The sequence below is a fragment of the Poecilia latipinna genome, unplaced genomic scaffold (genome assembly GCF_001443285.1).
Source record: "Poecilia latipinna isolate Pla-1442-1.1 unplaced genomic scaffold, P_latipinna-1.0 Scaffold664, whole genome shotgun sequence".
Classification (NCBI taxonomy): Eukaryota; Metazoa; Chordata; class Actinopteri; order Cyprinodontiformes; family Poeciliidae; genus Poecilia; species Poecilia latipinna.
Window position 1 is genome coordinate 142,466 of NW_015113280.1, and position 16,696 is coordinate 159,161.

Sequence of the window (16,696 nt, forward strand, 5' to 3'; positions counted from 1 at the left end):
ACTGAATCAATGCAGTGTGGTTCTATGGTTCTGCCGAGGAGGCCGTTGGTTTAGGTGTTTCATTTCATCCTCTTCACAATACTAGATTCTCTGAGGATCAGGTCAGGTGAGCTTGGATCAAAGCAGGTATTGGTACATTTGGCGGTAAGGATAGATCCCAAAGATGGGAAATATATGGGAAAATATTTTTTATTAAAAAAGTATTAGAATTACAACATATTGTGATTACAAAACTATCAAGTCAAACTCCAGTTTTCACTTTTACACATATTTTATTGTCTTCAATAGTAAAAAAAAAAAAAAATACAATTGAAACAAAACAATTGTTGTCCATCCTCTCCTAACGGTACATTACAAAACTGTACAAAACAACACAAATAAAACCTGAATCATCTCTATTTTGACCGCATAAATATCTGTCCTTGTTTATGAAGATCAAGGCATGATTTATTATTGTTTTGGTAAATATCCACATGATTTCATCAGTGAAATACAAACAGAAATGGTAAAATGACTCAGTCTGTGTTGTGACGCAGAGAAAAACAAAAATAGCTCTGTACAGTGTTTATATCATCGGCCTTAGTAATGATTTATACAGGAAACTCATCAGCAATTGTGACTATATACATTACAGTTACTGCCAACAGTAAGCAAATGGTGCAAGTTCCCAGCCATGGACAACACGGCCAGCAGAAAGAGTAAAAGACAAAACAAAAAAACCCCAAATGATTTATGTACAAGAATAAAAAGTGAGAAGATGACAGAAAAGTGCCGTCCTGCTCAGACGTAAGCGTTTCGTCCATAAGTGCTGGTTGCGGCGCTCCTGCTGGGTGCAGCTCCAGAGTACGCTGTTCCTCTTTCATAACGTAAGGGGCTGCAAAAAAAAAAAAAAAACACACAGTTGATAGTTGAGAATTCATTGTAAGAAAATACATTTACACACTAGTTCTCTTTCTTCTTATTTTTAAATTATATTTTGATGCATCTACTAATGAAAGAGTTGGTCTTCTCTGGGTCTTAAAATAAAGGTAAATGCAAGCATAAATATAAACACGTTTACTGTTAATTTATCAGGAAGAAATCCAAAATGGCAAACTTTGGATTTCCTCTTATTTAGCTCTAAATAAGGTTTGGCATACAGTCAATTTCATGAGTGACTCTAAGATTGCATCATGTCCCGTGTCATCACTCTTCCACCACTGTGCCTGATTCTTTGCATCAAGCTTTGACCTGATGTGCTGTGCTTGGTGTTCTGCAAACATGGTGACGGGCATTATGGTCCATTCACATACAATTTTTCAAAATTAAGTTGTTTAATTATTTTGTTGATGATTACTGCATTAATTAATTTGCAATAGCAGAACCTGATTGTTACGTTCTAATTTGGATTCCAAAGGAAGCAAACTTTGTCAGCGTAAAATACAATGTTTTTGCCATCGAGGATTGAAATTTTCATACTTTAGGACATAATTTATTTTTTTAAATGCATTTATAACGTCCTGATAAAGTGAGCCTTCTAAAGTATTTGTAAACACTTTATTTTATATGATCCATACAGGCTGGTTGTCGCTCTGTTTTTATTGGAACACTAGATGGCGCTAAAGTCGAACTGTTTAAAACCTAGCGCACACTTGTATCTTTATTTTTCGCCTAAACTAGGAGTCTAGAGCTACTTAAGGCTCTTTTTCCACCTCGGAAACTTTACCAGTTTTTGGTATAATTTACCAAAAGTATAAAGAAATGAATCCTTTTCTTTTAAATAACAAGGTTACATTAAATGCTATATTTATCAGCTCATATGTCTGATTTGATGGTATGTGTAAAATTTCCATTGCAGATGGCACTAACGGTCGAAAGACACAAATAATGTTTTTTGGGAAGTCCAAAAAAACTAAAAACAAACAAACAAAAAAACAGTCACTCAAATAAAATCGATGTGATTTATTTAGGCTTGTTCTATTATAAAAAGTGTTTGTTTTTTCAACAGTGAACACAATTTTAAAACTAAACTGTTTTTTAGAGCAGGATTAGTTATCTTTTTCTTAAGGGTCAAGGAGGACTTGTAGCTCTAGAAATTTTGCTTAGTGGGAAAAATGTTTTAAAAAATGGCTCTTTGGACCTAACAAGTTGCTGACCCCTGACCTCTTCCCACCTCAAGATAAAATCAGCCTACAGCGTTTCCAGTAGCTCTGATTGAATCTCATTTTTGGTTTTACTCTCAGAGTGTTTACAATGTTTCAGCCAGTTCACATGCTTCTCAGTGTACAGCATATTAAAGACTTTGATTAATTGCAGTTAATCAACAACCTGGCCTCGTCAAACTGTAACCGTGCATTTGACAGACAAATTTTCTCAGCTCTCTGAATATTAAACACAACATGGATGGGAACTCACTATTTTTCCTGCGTGCCCGCTTTGCAGGAGCAGGAGAGACAGACTCCTCCGGCGATGGCGAGCACTGCCGAGCACCAGCCGATGTAAAGTCCTTCTCCTATTTCATACCTGAGACGGAGAGACAAACGGTCAGCTGACGTCTTACTTGAAGCTCTGCTGCTGTGCAACTTTAAAGCAGCTTTACTGCTGCGTCTTACTTGGTTCCCGGAAAGAAGGGGTCAAAGAAGTCCTGGGTGATGTTGAAGGCGTACCACGACACCGAGATCATGGTGCAAAGACCTTTTGATAGAAATAAAAATGCTAGAAAGCTGCCAGTCCGCTTGACCTGGTTCTTTAAGGAACCCAGTGAAAACTTTATGGAGGAATGATTTAAATGTGCAATAAAACCATATCATGATTTACTGTCCCTCTATTGAAGTTTCTTCATCTTTTTATAGAGCAGAGCATCGGCAAGTCGTAATTATCAGCAAGCTTCCCCGATGGACGCTCTTGAATCTGTTTTCTTACCTTGCAGGATGAAGAGAACCCCGGCGGTGCCTGCGATCCTCCCTTTGAGAACGTAGTTTTCTCCTCCCGCTTTTGAACACTTGATTCCGATCAGGGCCCCCACCAGGCCGAAGGTGCCCAACAGTATGGATGTGATCATCAGGGCACGGGAGGCCTGGATGTAACCTGGAGGAATAAACCAGGAAAAAAAAGAACAAATTAAAGCCCTTATCTGTGGCGGCAGAGGAAAGTTTATAGTTTCCTCAGACCTATAAAATCTTCTTCTTATCGTCTAACCTCCACATTGCATTATATAAATCTTTTTTATAGATCCTTCAAGATAAAGTCCCTGGTAATTTGAGTTAGTAGAATAAATATATATTTATATATAAAGCCTCTTGTTACAATCTTTTGTTGTAGATTTTTTTTTTTAAACCTACCATTCAAAGCAAGCAGTGATGGGAACTCCCTGCAGTTGTGGACCCCGGTTGAGTCCGTGGCGCAGGACATCCACAGGTTCTCGTAGATGGTGGAGGTGGTGATGACGTTCCCGTCCACGCTGGACACCTTCCAGTAACGATTCGGCAGCGCGACCCCGACCATTATCCATCCGATGAACCCCAGGATCAAAGCCACTACTTCCACAATTGGATCCATGACCGTTTCTTCAGTCCAGCTCTCAGATAATCAAACAAAAATGATAGAATACCCAGATCCAAATCTGTTTGTTTTTTCCTTTCTCTTTTTGGTTAATTTTGCAAAAAAAAAAAAATTAGCTCCAAAAGCGAGACCCTCCGTTGAGTCGACGATAGCCTCTGAAATGTGTCTGGATCCTCAGATATGTATAATCATTTATATGACTGGCGGTTTCTCCTCCCACTATCCTCTGTCTTACTCTCTCCCTCTGTCCCACACACACACACACACACACACACACACACACACACACACACACACACACACACTATCTGCTTTTCTTTTTTTTTTTATTTTACACCCCTGAAACTGAACAGGTGTTTATCGGCTCACTCTCAAGGTCCAATGGTCATCAGTTGTCCTCAATGCTTTTTACGGATGCCTCCAAAATGTTTACGTATCACATTTAGATTATTACCTGTGCAGAAAATATATTGAGTTTTCAAAGTCATGGTCAGACTTTTGAACAACTTAGTCAAAGAATCAATTTATTTGTGCGATTTGAGCGAACAATCAAAGATCATCAGCAAACGTTGATACGTCGACGGTTGCTCTTCTTGCAGGAACCCAAATATTGAGTCTGAATGTGGCTGAATGCAAGTTTTTTCACGTTGAGGTGTGGCTAAAGATGTTTCCAGGCTGGTTTTATTGTTTTGAATTGAACATCTGAAGGCCACGGGACATGAACACGCGTTCACCAAGTGTCACGCCTAGCTTTTCGGAACAATGTTGTTATGGATAAATAATTCTGTGTTTTTCCTCCATCTCTTTTGGCTGCTTGACGCTCGCATGAAAACACACACACGTGCACGCACGCACACACATGTAAGGCTAAGGAAATCGCATCACAGGGGAACGCTCTCTTTAGGGCGTAGCTTATCTAGAAGCTAAAAGGAATCAAAAGCTATTGTCCGGGGCCATTCTGTGTCGTCCCTTAAGGACGCATAGCAGTGGACCGGTGCTGTAACGGTAAACTATTTCTCTGTTGATCCTAAACAATGTTATCGCTTATTTGGCTTTAATAAATTGGACTGATGATTTGAACTCTGTTTTCTTGGTGATTCGAGACGATCTCTCCCAAAAAAAAGAGCGCAGAGCGACAACGTCAACATCTAACTGGAATAATCTCAAGGGTTAACAAGCAGCCAAGCAGAGACAAAACTTCAAGTTTCTGTGTTTGTTGGACCTCATTAATAACCCCCAGTGAGGACCTCTGGGTCAGCGCTGACAAATCCTCTGAATGCTTTAAGTTGACCCAGCTGATAATATCAAAGATAAACCTTAACCTGCAGTTGGGACCGAGCTGTCAATCTGGTAGGAGGGAGAAGATTTATAAAGGGGCAAACTCGTTTGTTTAAAGGTCAACAATAAAGATCTAAAAATAGGCCAACAATAAACCAGAGCTGTGCTTTTTCCAGGCCAAGTTTCAGGGAGGAAATTTTTTTTTCTTCTTTTTCTTCTTCTAGAAATCTCCAGAGTATGTTTGAAGTCACGAATGTAATGTGGCTTAAAAAAAAAAAAATCAAACAACTGACCGTTCCTAGAAATGTCTGATAATTATCGTTCCTGCTCGGGACAAGAGATTCTGGGAATCCAACAACTGAATAAAAAAGTAAAAGATAAAACAGAATAACAAAGAGTAGATGAGTAGATATCATGATACAGAGAGCCAGGAACACGCAGGTTTCTAAACTTACTTTACCTCAGTCATCTCTTGCTGCGAATGTTTTCCAACCTCAACGTCTTTCCACATCTTCTGGACCAAATCCACCCGGTGGTTTTATGAGGGTTTCTGTAGCTGATTAGTGTGGCTCTACTTTTATAAGATCAGAATTGACCCAGCAGGACAGGAAGTGCATTGACCTTCAGAAATGTGTAGGAAATATTTTGTGGACTGTTTTTATTTTACATATTAAAAATTAGTGATGAAATTCTTTAAGAACAACTAAATTAAATGCATATAATATTCTCTAGAGTTACAGCCTAAATATGGATTTTCATTGTGTTTGTTTCACAAAATAAAATGTTTACATTTAAAGTAAAACAAAATAACTCCAAATTATTGGAAATAATAGAGTAGAGGCAACATATCGTTATCTATAAAGTTTAAATGCTCAACTTTAAGCTAAGTCCACAGGTGTGTTTCTGTTTTAGAAAGATTTGTACTCTGAGGTATTCATGACCTCTACAGTAATTCCCTCCTGTTTCCAGTCACAAAATCAAATCATATCAAAACAGTTTTTATCTGTATGCTTCCAAACTAGGTCAATGTGAAAAGATATTAATATTTTCAGTGGTGTGGAAAAGTGTTTCCTGATTTCCCATCATTTTGCATGTTTGTCGCTCTTCAGTGTTTCACAACATCAACCCAATTTCAATATTTAAGACAACACAAGTAAGCACACAACACAGTTTTTAAATTAAAATGTTTGTTATTAAAGAAGAAAACAATCTTACAATCAAATTCAGATGGCTCTGTATAACTGTAAAAGTGTTCCTTAATGTTGGAGCTCTGTTTAAAATTGACAAGATGTTCAAGATTCATTTAGAAAAATGGATTTCAAGAGTTTTCTGGATTTGCATTATAGATACTTTCTTTTTCTTTTTTTGCTTGATGTTTTATCTTTTGCTCACATTTGGGCTTTTAACATATTTACTGCCTTTAAATTTATTTTAAAGAGAAGTGCTTTCCAAACTCTTAACTAAAAGCTGAATGTAAATGTGCGAATTATAGTCTACAAATTAAATTGTAAAATTGCTCACATCAATTTTAGTCACTTTTAGAAATCTCTGGAATACAGAAACAGAAGCTTAATTAATGATGAACTTGTAATGTATCAATGGAGGTTTTCAAACAGATCTGAGATTAGGTTTCACCTCTCAACAGGAAAAAGAACCTTAACGTACAGCCATCACGTTTTAGATAAAAACATGTTGCTTTAGAATGACCTAGTCAAAGTCCAGATCTACATGAACTTGAGAGCCGGTGGCACAACCTGAATGTTGATGTAACCATTTATCCTTTTGCTTCCTCTTTCTAATCATGCATTACTTAATGTTGGTCTATCGCAATAAAACCAAATTAATAATACGCTGAGGTAGAAGTGTGACAAAAGGTGAAAAAGATAAAACGCTGCATCATGTTTCAGAGTGCAAACCCAAAGCTTCGGTTTTGAGTTTGTACAACACATCTGGTGATACAATGGACAACTCTACAGGTATAAATGATAGGGGAAGCTTAAAGTTCTGCATCCTGATCAATATATCAAATTTAGGAATTTATGTCCTTGTTAAAACCAAACAAATAAAACAACCTCACCCATGTCACCAACACCTGAGGTGCTCTAAAACATGGGTCCTGCTCCACCTTAAACGGCCCGTTTTACGACCAGACTGTTTGCGGAGCGCGTTTTACAGCTCCTCTGATTGCATGACTGGCCACGGAGGGCTTATAAGTTTAAAAGCAGATTTCACTGTCGCTTTACCTTTGAAAAATAAAACGTTATGTGACTGGTGAAGTGATACCTGGAAAGGCTATAAGTTTCTCATTAGCTTTCCAGGAACAGACATACGATGAACATGTGAGGATGAGGCGCATCATGGAAGAGTGAACAGATAAATGTTTAAACAGACTCTCCTCTGAACTGCTTAATAATTATTGCACCAGATTTTTGGAGGAATATTTCATCTATCTTGAGAATCCCTTTTCTTTAATGACACGCAATGTTTAGAAGTCCAGCAAACATTCAAGATACACCAAAGCAGTGAAAAATAAAACCAACATTATATGTCAAAAGTTTTGGATGTGGCAGATTATATGCGTCATGTCAAGCAGTTCATTGTGGTGGGGGGATTCAAAGGTCTGCACTGTGTTCACTTTTATTTAAGGCAGCAATTAAAAAAAAACATTCTACACTCTGCACCAATCAGATTTGAGCAGCATTCAAAACACACTAATAATTGATAGGCTGTTGCCAGGCAACTGTCAGATCTGACCAACCACTCCCACAAAATGTGGATTTGAGCTGTTGAACACTTTCCAGACACACCTTTTTAACGCTGTCCTTGACCCTGACTGGAGATAAATATTTGATTTACCACTAAACAATATCAAATTATGGAAACAAATCTTCTAGAAAGTCGTAATACTAAGTATTTAGGTAGGCTGACCTATAATCTGATCTACATGGTGAACAAAGCCACTGGTTTCTCATGAGAAGAGTTCGATAAATAAAGGTTCTTCCATGGGAACCACAAGTAACCCTGAGATCTGGATCTGCTAGCTATTAAAAATACATTTTAATTTAGTTATTAAAAGCTTTTTCTCAATGGTATCTCTAATAGAGTGGTTGCTCATCTTAAAAAACATCAATCTGGAAGCTTCTCAACTGATAAGAACCGCATCTCCACAGGTTATATATCACATCTCTGAGGCGAGAGAAAGCCGTCCGGTTGATGTTCACTCTGGAAGTCAAGGCCACTTCCTGGTGGAGCCTCGGGTTACTTTAGTCAAATCTTTCAAACGTATGCTTCGTGTTTACATTAGCCGTTAGCAGAAATTTATATGTAAGAGAAACTGCTTGAAAATAAATTTACATTTTCATAATATTTAAATTTATTGAGTGGGTCTGTAAATGTGAGATGTTCTTGAATGGCCTCTGCTTACCCTAACTCAGTATTTTCGAGTTGATTTAACGATTTTCTTTAATCCTCTTACTTTTCTTTTTCACCTGGGTAAGTCATAGCTGGTTGCAGCTTTAACATTCAGACTGAGACGGAACAGGCCCGTCTCTTCTGAACAGGATTTTCACTCATTACGCTTCTCTCATATAGAATTAGACTGCAGCCTTCTGACAAGAAAAAACTGAAAGATCAAATCTTTAAGAAGAAATCCCAATCAAAAATCTTCAAAAAGGGGAAGAAGGGAAAGGCAGAAGTGTGCTGATCTAGATTGATCAGGAAATGGCTACTTGCTGAAATAACTCTTTTCTACTGTCAGAGCAATGCTTGTAAAAAGTCTGAAACATCTGGGACTGAACCAAAAAAGCTTGGACGGAGGACATTAATAGGATTTCTGACATTTAAAAACAGCAGCAAAATGTAGCCTCTTGACCGCCATAAGAATTTATTTTTAAAGGATTTTTTTATGCTTCCTTACTGAGGAATTGTGGATGACTGTTTGAAAAATGTTTGTGAAAACCAATGTGAGAAAATACAATTTTAGCTGAGTTATGTAAATAGGAGGAGTTGTTAATTACGAGTGGCTCAAAGCAAAGCGGATACCTGAACTTTGCTTAAGTCCAGTCGCCTGCCTGAGGGTTTTGCCCTTTGTTCTGTTTTGAAGAGTGGAAAATTTTCCAGTTATCTGGACCCGCTGCTACTCATTAATTACTCAGAAATTTGAGTCATTAGACTCATAATGAGGCTAAAGTCCGTCGTAGTTCCAGCCTAATCAACGTCTTTTATTGGCCTAATCAAAAATGGAGGCGGACGCCGCTGGAAGAATTTTACCGGCCTCACTGAGACGGGTCTGGATAGAAACACGCTGCCCGGGTCCTCGGAGGTTCTGTCAGACATGCCTCAGACTCCAGAAAGATTCAAGTTGCCAGCTTGATTTTACAGCAGGAAGGCTTACAGAGGCTATCAGCTCTATGCGCCGTTATCAACTTCAGGAGGGGTAACTCATTAACCCGTCTGACGACACCGAAACTCACCAGACCTGTCAAGGAAAAAATTATCTGTTTACCGGGAAAAGATGTCACTAGGAGAGAGAAACAGGAAAATACGAGAGGAACCCAGGAAAACCGAGACTTGAAAACACATTTTACCCTCAATGGTTTATCAGAGCAGTGCTAATTCAGATCCGCTCCGGTGAGTTTCAGTTGCCGGGCCAACGTTCATTGAGTGCAGCAGGATATTAATATGTAATCAACATGTAGAAATGCAACTGGGAACAATGTGCATGCCCCCATCACGCTGTAATTAAGGTTATTGTGTAATCCAGTACAACAGCACTTCATTGTTTGACACCGAGCATGATGACCCGCACCAACACAATGGAGCAACATTTCATGTCCAGTTAATGTGTAATATTCTTTTATACATCTTTTTGAAATCGAGGTTTGCACCAGATCCTGGTTTCCAAGGTAACTGTCCAGCAAGTTGGTGGAGAAACACTGAGATGCCAAAAAGTAAGAATAAAAAAGTGTCATCTGATGAATTTGGTTCTGCAGCTCAACCTTAATAGCTTCATTAAATCTCATGAGCTGTCTAAAAAAACATTTTTATTAAAATTTTCAGTAGCTTTTCTGATCAATCAGACTTGCGGTGCAATAATGTGTCAATAACTGTAGAGGGCGCTGTATAAATTAGGTGCATGCAGAGAGATTTAAGTTAATGCTCTGAAGAGCAATAACTTTTTATTGCTCTTTATTGCTCAGGGTGTTTTATGAAGTTGTAAAATATCAAAAAGAAAGAAACTTTCGCTTGTTGTGAATTATGACCTTACCAGCATAAACATCTCCTCTCACCGATTGATTGAAAAAAAAAAAAAGATTAAAGAAGTTTTGACACCATAATGTTTCCATAAACCTTGACTCTGGTTAGCAGGTACAGCCTAAAGAGTATTTAAATTTTTTGAAGGAATATTTACTACATTTTGGTTAATTCAGCATCTAGATTTTAATCTTAACCCAACTAAAGTTGAGATGTTCTTATAATTGTATTTCCTTCAATTGTTGCTTAAATGTTGAATCCAAGCAAAGTTACACTGGAGAACTGTGTTTTTTTTTGTTGTTTTTTTTAATCGTGATTTGTACAATAAATCTGCAGGTAAAATATAGTAAATTTTGAAAAAACTACTGATAATTTATTTAAAAAATCTCAACATCACTTTCACCGTTTCTCAGTCTTTATGATTTGCAGTAAAAAAAAACAAAAAAACAAAAAAAAAACAAACAGTGACATAAATATTCTTGCAGTCATTTTATTTACCAAGATGTAAAATAATTAAATATAGTAAATGTCAGGAAAGCTTTTAACATGAGTAAGTATGTAAATTCTATTAGTTTGTACTCTGAATAAACAAAAAAAAGAGCATGTCTGAATTAAATGTTCACAGCTTTCAGCTGGACTCCTCTGCAGACATTAAGCCACTCTCTCTTCATGTTACCTCCTATTGTTCACACAGCATCAGTAGCACTTTCCTTTATCCATAAACAATGAAACAAAGCTGTACACTCTTAGACATGCAGAAAACAAATGGCAACTTATTCAATTGAAGTTAAAAGAGTAGCTAAAGAATGACATGCTTTAATATGTGAACAGAAGAAAATGTGATTTTCAACCCTGTTAAAGTATGAAACTTTTTTTTTCCAACCATCATTTGCTGTAAATGTGTTGCAGCACAAATTCAACTTGAAACAAACCTCTTTTTAGCACTTGGTTATTTGTTGTTGTTGTTTTTTAAATAGAGGTCAGCGTATAAGTCCAGAACACATTTCTTATCCAGGTTAGGATTTCGCTGCTCCCTTTGACACCGCCAAGCCGATCAGACCTGCCAAGCCCGCCACGCCCAGTCCGATTCCCCCGACAATCGCCATGCCGACCAGGCCGTCTGGACAACGACAAGCGGGCGTGAGGGTGTGGATGTGTAAAGCGTTTTCAGAACATTGTTTTTCACACGCTTACCTTTCTTCAAAGCCTTGTCGATGAGCTTCTCCAGCTCCAAGGCCTGCTTGTTCCCCGGCTCGTTCCTCAGGAGAGTCCGGATGTACTTCAAGGCCTTTTCATATTCCTGGGAGGGGTGGTGGATGGGATGGGATGGGATGGGATGGGATGGGATGGGATGGGATGAGATGGGATGAGATGGGATGAGCTGGGATGAGATGGGATGAGATGGGATGAGATGAGATGGGATGAGATGGGATGGGATGAGATGGGATGAGATGGGATGAGAGGAGAGGAGAGGAGAGGAGACGAGTCACTTAAAATTATGAAAACAAATCAAATCAAAGTCAATGCAGGTCAGGCGTGAGGTGAACGAGGCGCGTGAGGTGAACGAGGCACGTGAGGTACAGTTGGAGAGATTACAGCTTAAAAGCAGACAGAGAGATCATTATGACCTGCAGACCATAAAGCCCTGATTAGTTATCTTCAGAGGATCGTCAGGGAGGGAGCAGAGGCAGGCACACCGCTGTACCAGAATGCAGGTACATTCTGGTACAGCGTGTACCAGAATGCTGTACCACAAACACATAAATCAAATTAGATACTCTGAGAACAAGCTCTCTGAAAAAGCAAATGATCTCATCATTTTCTCTGCACATTTTCCTCTTTACTCAACAAAACCACAGCTGACCTATGTATATCTATATTCACTCTAATATGTGTATTGCTAAAGACCTGAGGAGAAAGTGCAAACATAGGTATGAATGTGTGCACTTCACTGGACCTACAGTCAGGGAGGGGCAGCATCATGCTCAGGATGTGCTTTGCAGCCACTGTGCATTGTACAGAGTGGATAAAATAATTAAGACTTACTCAAAATTGGAAAATTTTACTTCAATTCAGCAACTAGAGGATGAAACTTAAACTCAAATATGGACAGTGATTTCAGACATACGTCTAAACAGACTGTCGGATGGATAAAGCAGACTGATATTAAGGTAATGAAGTGATAAAACGTTGCACCAAACGTTCCTTGACGGCTTCAAAACTGAGGTGAAACTCTGAAATTTGGTTTAGGACTTTTAACCAAATATGAGCGAGGAATACATTTGAGCCTTTAGGTATAAGTTACAGTAAGTTGAGAAAATTAGACATAACAGAAAATCTACAATAATAGTTTTTAAATAAATTGTTGTTGTTGGCTGTCTAACTAGTCCACCCTGTTGGAAAAAAAAAAAAAAAACACCAGGTAAGCTGATGTAAACTTCTGACTGATGCCTGAAAATATTTGTGAAAATTAGCAAAAGTTAAAATACTCGAGGGTTATTATTATCCTGAAAAGAAACACAAGCTTTCAAATTAAAGTAGTGTTTCATCTCAATTACACGAAAAAGAATGGATCCGTGACTGAACATGAGAGAATCAGCAGGAAAAAGTGAAAATATAACAGTTAAACATACATATAAAAAGAGTTTAATTTTAAATGCACTGATGCCACCAGAAAACCTCAAACTATTAACTTTCCAGACTAACAGTGACATCTAGCTGCATCACCAGTAACATGCTTTGAACCAGCAGACAAAGCTTTATTGTTTCAGAAGTGACTCAGTGTGTCTGTGCTTGTATCAAGGGAAGGGGGTAAGAGTAACGGGTAATGAAATCATTCTTTAAACAATCTGAGATTGTCAAAAAGACATTTTTCTTTTTCTTGCTTTTCTTTTGGGGTTGGAAATTTCGCCCCATTTATACTTTACATTTGTGATCTAGTTTTAAGCCTGCTAAGCGCATGGTTTCTAGTTGGATAGTTTCGTTACCAGTGACTGAAATTAGTTAATTAATTTTCTATAACTTAGGAGAAACCACAGCTGTTTATTTCTGACCATTCAAACAGAAGCGAGTATTTTGAACACGTTATGAAAGAAAATACAAGATTCATATTATATTTGGAAAGATGACTGACTTTGAGCCTGTAGTTGGCCACTGCAAGGTAGAAGAGAAAGTCCCGGGAGTCGTCCTTTGACGATTTGTGGACAAGTTCTGCAAGACAAAAAAATATATATGTGTGTGCTAAAGCAGTCCACAGAAAAGAGTGTGACTGGTTCCTACAGGTTTGCTCAGAAGAAATACTAGAAAATAATAAGAATAATTTAAATAATAAACATTTATTTACCCTCCAGGAGCAACACTCCCTTCTTGATGTCGTCTGTGTATTTACTCCTGATTAAACACCAAGCATACTCAAACTTTGTTTCCTTGGAAACAGATCCCTTCAGCAGCTCGTTGTTGTACTTCTTCTCGAATTTCTGGAACAGAGAAAACACAAATAAGTCTCATAAAGAGAGCTTAAAATGACAAATCAGCAGCCGCTCTGTTTCACTCAACATATCAGTAAAAAGTATCGACTTTTAGCGTCTGTTACATCCTGTTGCGCAAGATTTACATTAATTGTTCCACTATGTGTAATTCAATGTAACCACATATTAATGTAATATTGCTGTTGGCATCAGGTATCGGTACCAGGTATCATCAGGTATTAAAGTGAATTTCATTAAGAAGGCAACCAAGTGTTAACCCAAAACATGGACATTAGCATTAGCATGCTACGTGACGCGACAGACGTGTCGACGTGGGGTGTTTTCCCACAGTGTCAGCGTTTACCGAGACAAGTGAAGGTAAGAGGATATCGGTGATAGTTATTAACTGGCCTATATGTTCGTTTTGTACCGCGGAAAGAGGTTCAATAATGTAAAACTTACTTTGAGGTCCTCAGGAGCTACAACATCACTCAGAACAGCCTCCATGTTTCCGGAAAACGGGGCTAGGACACGCCCCCGTCCAATCACATGACACAACAACGCTTACGTAATGTTTTCCTTTTCACCCCCTTAGAGCTGTTGGATAAAGACTTTTTTTCCCTACTTCATCCAACTCCAATGTTTCCTAGGTAAATTTGATACTCTCATGGTGACATGAGAGAAAAAAATAAAATAAATAAATAAATCGCACCAAGTCGTTGAAACGAGTTACTAAGTCGTAGCCACGATTTTTTTTCTTCTCCTATGGGGTGAGGGACGTCATCATGTCGTGACAGTTTATGAGACAGATAATCTGTGAAAACAATCAATCTCCTCTACCTCGTCCCTGAATTACTACTGCTGGTTAAAGTAATGCAACATTCCGGCCAAAACAACCAATCAGAACCAGGAGGAGGGTCTGACAGCAGTCAGTCAACTTCATTCATTCACTGCTAAATGTGCTAATGGTGGAGAAACAACATATCATTACAGGAAAATCGTTTATCTGCCGTCATTGGTAACTATGCTAACTAGACTGAGCATTCACAACAGGCTGTGCTAGCTGCAGCATAGCACAGAGCAAGGGGGAGGAAGGATGAGCAGCCACACAAGATTGTGATTGACAGCATTAAAACTCTCCTGCCACTGATTGGTTGTTTCTAGCACTGGGAGATTAGATCTTTCACAGATTATCTCTCATACCATACTGTCACAACATAATGACAGTTTTAACAAATATGTGAAAAGTTACATACTGCAGCTTTAATTTCACTTCAGAGAAGATGGGTCAGGAGGGGCATGAGTTAGAGCTGCTGCTGACTGACTCATCTGTTGTTAAGTGTGGTAAAAAGTACAGGTTAAATACATGAATATCATGGGAATTTCTTTCCTTAATTCATTAAATGCTAGTGAAAAGGAGGCAAACAGTAGTATGTAGCTAAGCTAACTATACTAAAAGGTTGATAATCTCACACAGTCTACCCACCTCTCGGAGAAAAACTGGGTGATAAATTAACACTCTTGCCTTTCTCTCTCTCTCTCTCTCTCTCTCTCTCTCTTTTTGTTTGAAAATCTGATTTTATAATTTTTCTTAGCAGCATAGTAACTGCCACAGTCGTTCATGTCTTCCACTGACTTCTGCTGAACAACGTCACTGTCAAGTTTGCAGGAACTTCTTATAGATCCAGGGGGGCGGGCGGGGTGGGGTTCAGGGAAAATATGGATGTGTGTTTTTTGGTCCAGGAGTGGGAACATTTAATTTTTACTGCTAAAAACAATTTTCCGAAAATACAATATGATTAATTTTGTAATTGACAGGGCCCCAATTTTTTTATTTTTATGAACAAAAAAATAAATAAATTGTGGAGGGCCCCCTGTTGATCAGGGCCCTTAGAATTGTCATAACTTTTTCCACTTATACGGCACCCCTGCCTGCAATGTAAAATCATATCAATTCAGAACAGTGTTTAAGACCCTTTCCTCTGATCTTAAGAACGCTTCCTTCTCCATATTTGCTTTGTTTGTGAATATGAATCTATTCATATTCTAATCTGTTTTCTGTTCTTGACTGTGGGAAGGAGGAAGTAAAGGAGCAAAATGTTTAACTCATACGTAAGATTTCTACACAGAGTAGAGACACGGACTTGAAGAAAGAGTTGAGGACAAAAAGTCAAAGTCAGGATTGGGGACAAAATCCTTTCAGGCATTCCACAGATTGGGAAGTGAGTTTGAAAACAAACAAACTTATCCAAAAGCTGCGGGGCGTGGGCACACGTCCAAAAGCCAAAGAACAAAACAGCGTCGAAAACAATGAGGACTTACACTGGGAGAATAATGGGAAACTCAAAGATGGACAAAGATAATGGAAAATAAACCAAAAAGAAAAAAATCTAAATAAGAGCATTTTTGACCTTTTCACTCATGGAAATGTGGTTACGTGACTCCAACACATCAGAACCACAACTAAATTATTTAACCACGAAACTTTAGCCGCTTTGACAAATGTCCTTCTCAAAAATGTATCAAAGCACTTAAAGACCAAGAAACGTACACGGATACTCTACGGTTTATGTGTCGACGTACAAAATGTTCTTTTAATAATTAGAAAATTGAGGCTATTCAGAGCAGAGCTTCAAAGCTACTCGATTAAAAAATTGACCCAGAACTTTCTGTTACGTTTCTTGTTCTGTGCTTCCAGAGGAATAAGTGGATAAGAAGAGGTAGCAGAAGAACAGAACAGCACTGACGAGGCTGAAAACACCAACAATATGTGGGGCTTCCTAGAAATGGTCAAACGCCAAGCCGAACATCATCTACTTTAGCAAGGAACACAACATTCAACACCACGATGAAAGGGCTGGACAACAAAAATGGCAATAAAAAACATTTTGGTTCTAGAGACGCTTAATGTGAATCTAACTTTGAAATCTGTTATTCGATCAGGACAATTTCTTTCTCTCTCGTTATTATACCTCTGGCAGACAAATATTAGTATATAATGTTCATATTTTATGTCAATATTATATAAATATGTAATATTAATAATTTATTTCTTCTGATTTGATATAGATCTGAAAAATTAATTAACCACATTAACAGATAAATCAAAAGACTTTGGCTGTGTATTACTTTTGGATTTCACAACATGAGTTTCCAAC

At 38.1% G+C, this 16,696-nt stretch overlaps 3 protein-coding genes across 3 annotated transcripts in view; all 3 read right to left on the reverse strand.

Moving 5' to 3' along the window:
- chd3 (chromodomain helicase DNA binding protein 3) overlaps positions 1-1,990 on the reverse strand; it is a 69,116-nt gene extending 67,126 nt beyond the window's left edge. Inside the window, exon 1 of the mRNA XM_015044182.1 lies at positions 1,977-1,990. The gene's annotated coding sequence lies outside the window, so the exon portion shown is untranslated. The remainder of the gene's footprint in view (positions 1-1,976) is intronic.
- Positions 256-3,725, reverse strand: cldn15a (claudin 15a). Its single transcript, XM_015044187.1, has 5 exons — positions 3,321-3,725; positions 2,902-3,066; positions 2,592-2,673; positions 2,395-2,502; positions 256-874 (listed from the first exon to the last, which is right to left on the reverse strand). The coding sequence occupies exons 1-5, from the start codon at positions 3,535-3,537 to the stop codon at positions 781-783; spliced, it is 666 nt and encodes a 221-aa protein (XP_014899673.1). The 5' UTR covers positions 3,538-3,725; the 3' UTR covers positions 256-780.
- Positions 3,726-10,545: 6,820 nt separating this feature from the next.
- Positions 10,546-14,109, reverse strand: fis1 (fission, mitochondrial 1). The gene is made up of 5 exons (XM_015044189.1): positions 14,001-14,109; positions 13,415-13,547; positions 13,205-13,281; positions 11,266-11,371; positions 10,546-11,191 (listed from the first exon to the last, which is right to left on the reverse strand). Exons 1-5 carry the CDS (start codon positions 14,043-14,045, stop codon positions 11,088-11,090), a joined length of 465 nt encoding a protein of 154 aa, XP_014899675.1. The 5' UTR covers positions 14,046-14,109; the 3' UTR covers positions 10,546-11,087.
- Between the last annotated feature and the right edge of the window lie 2,587 nt (positions 14,110-16,696).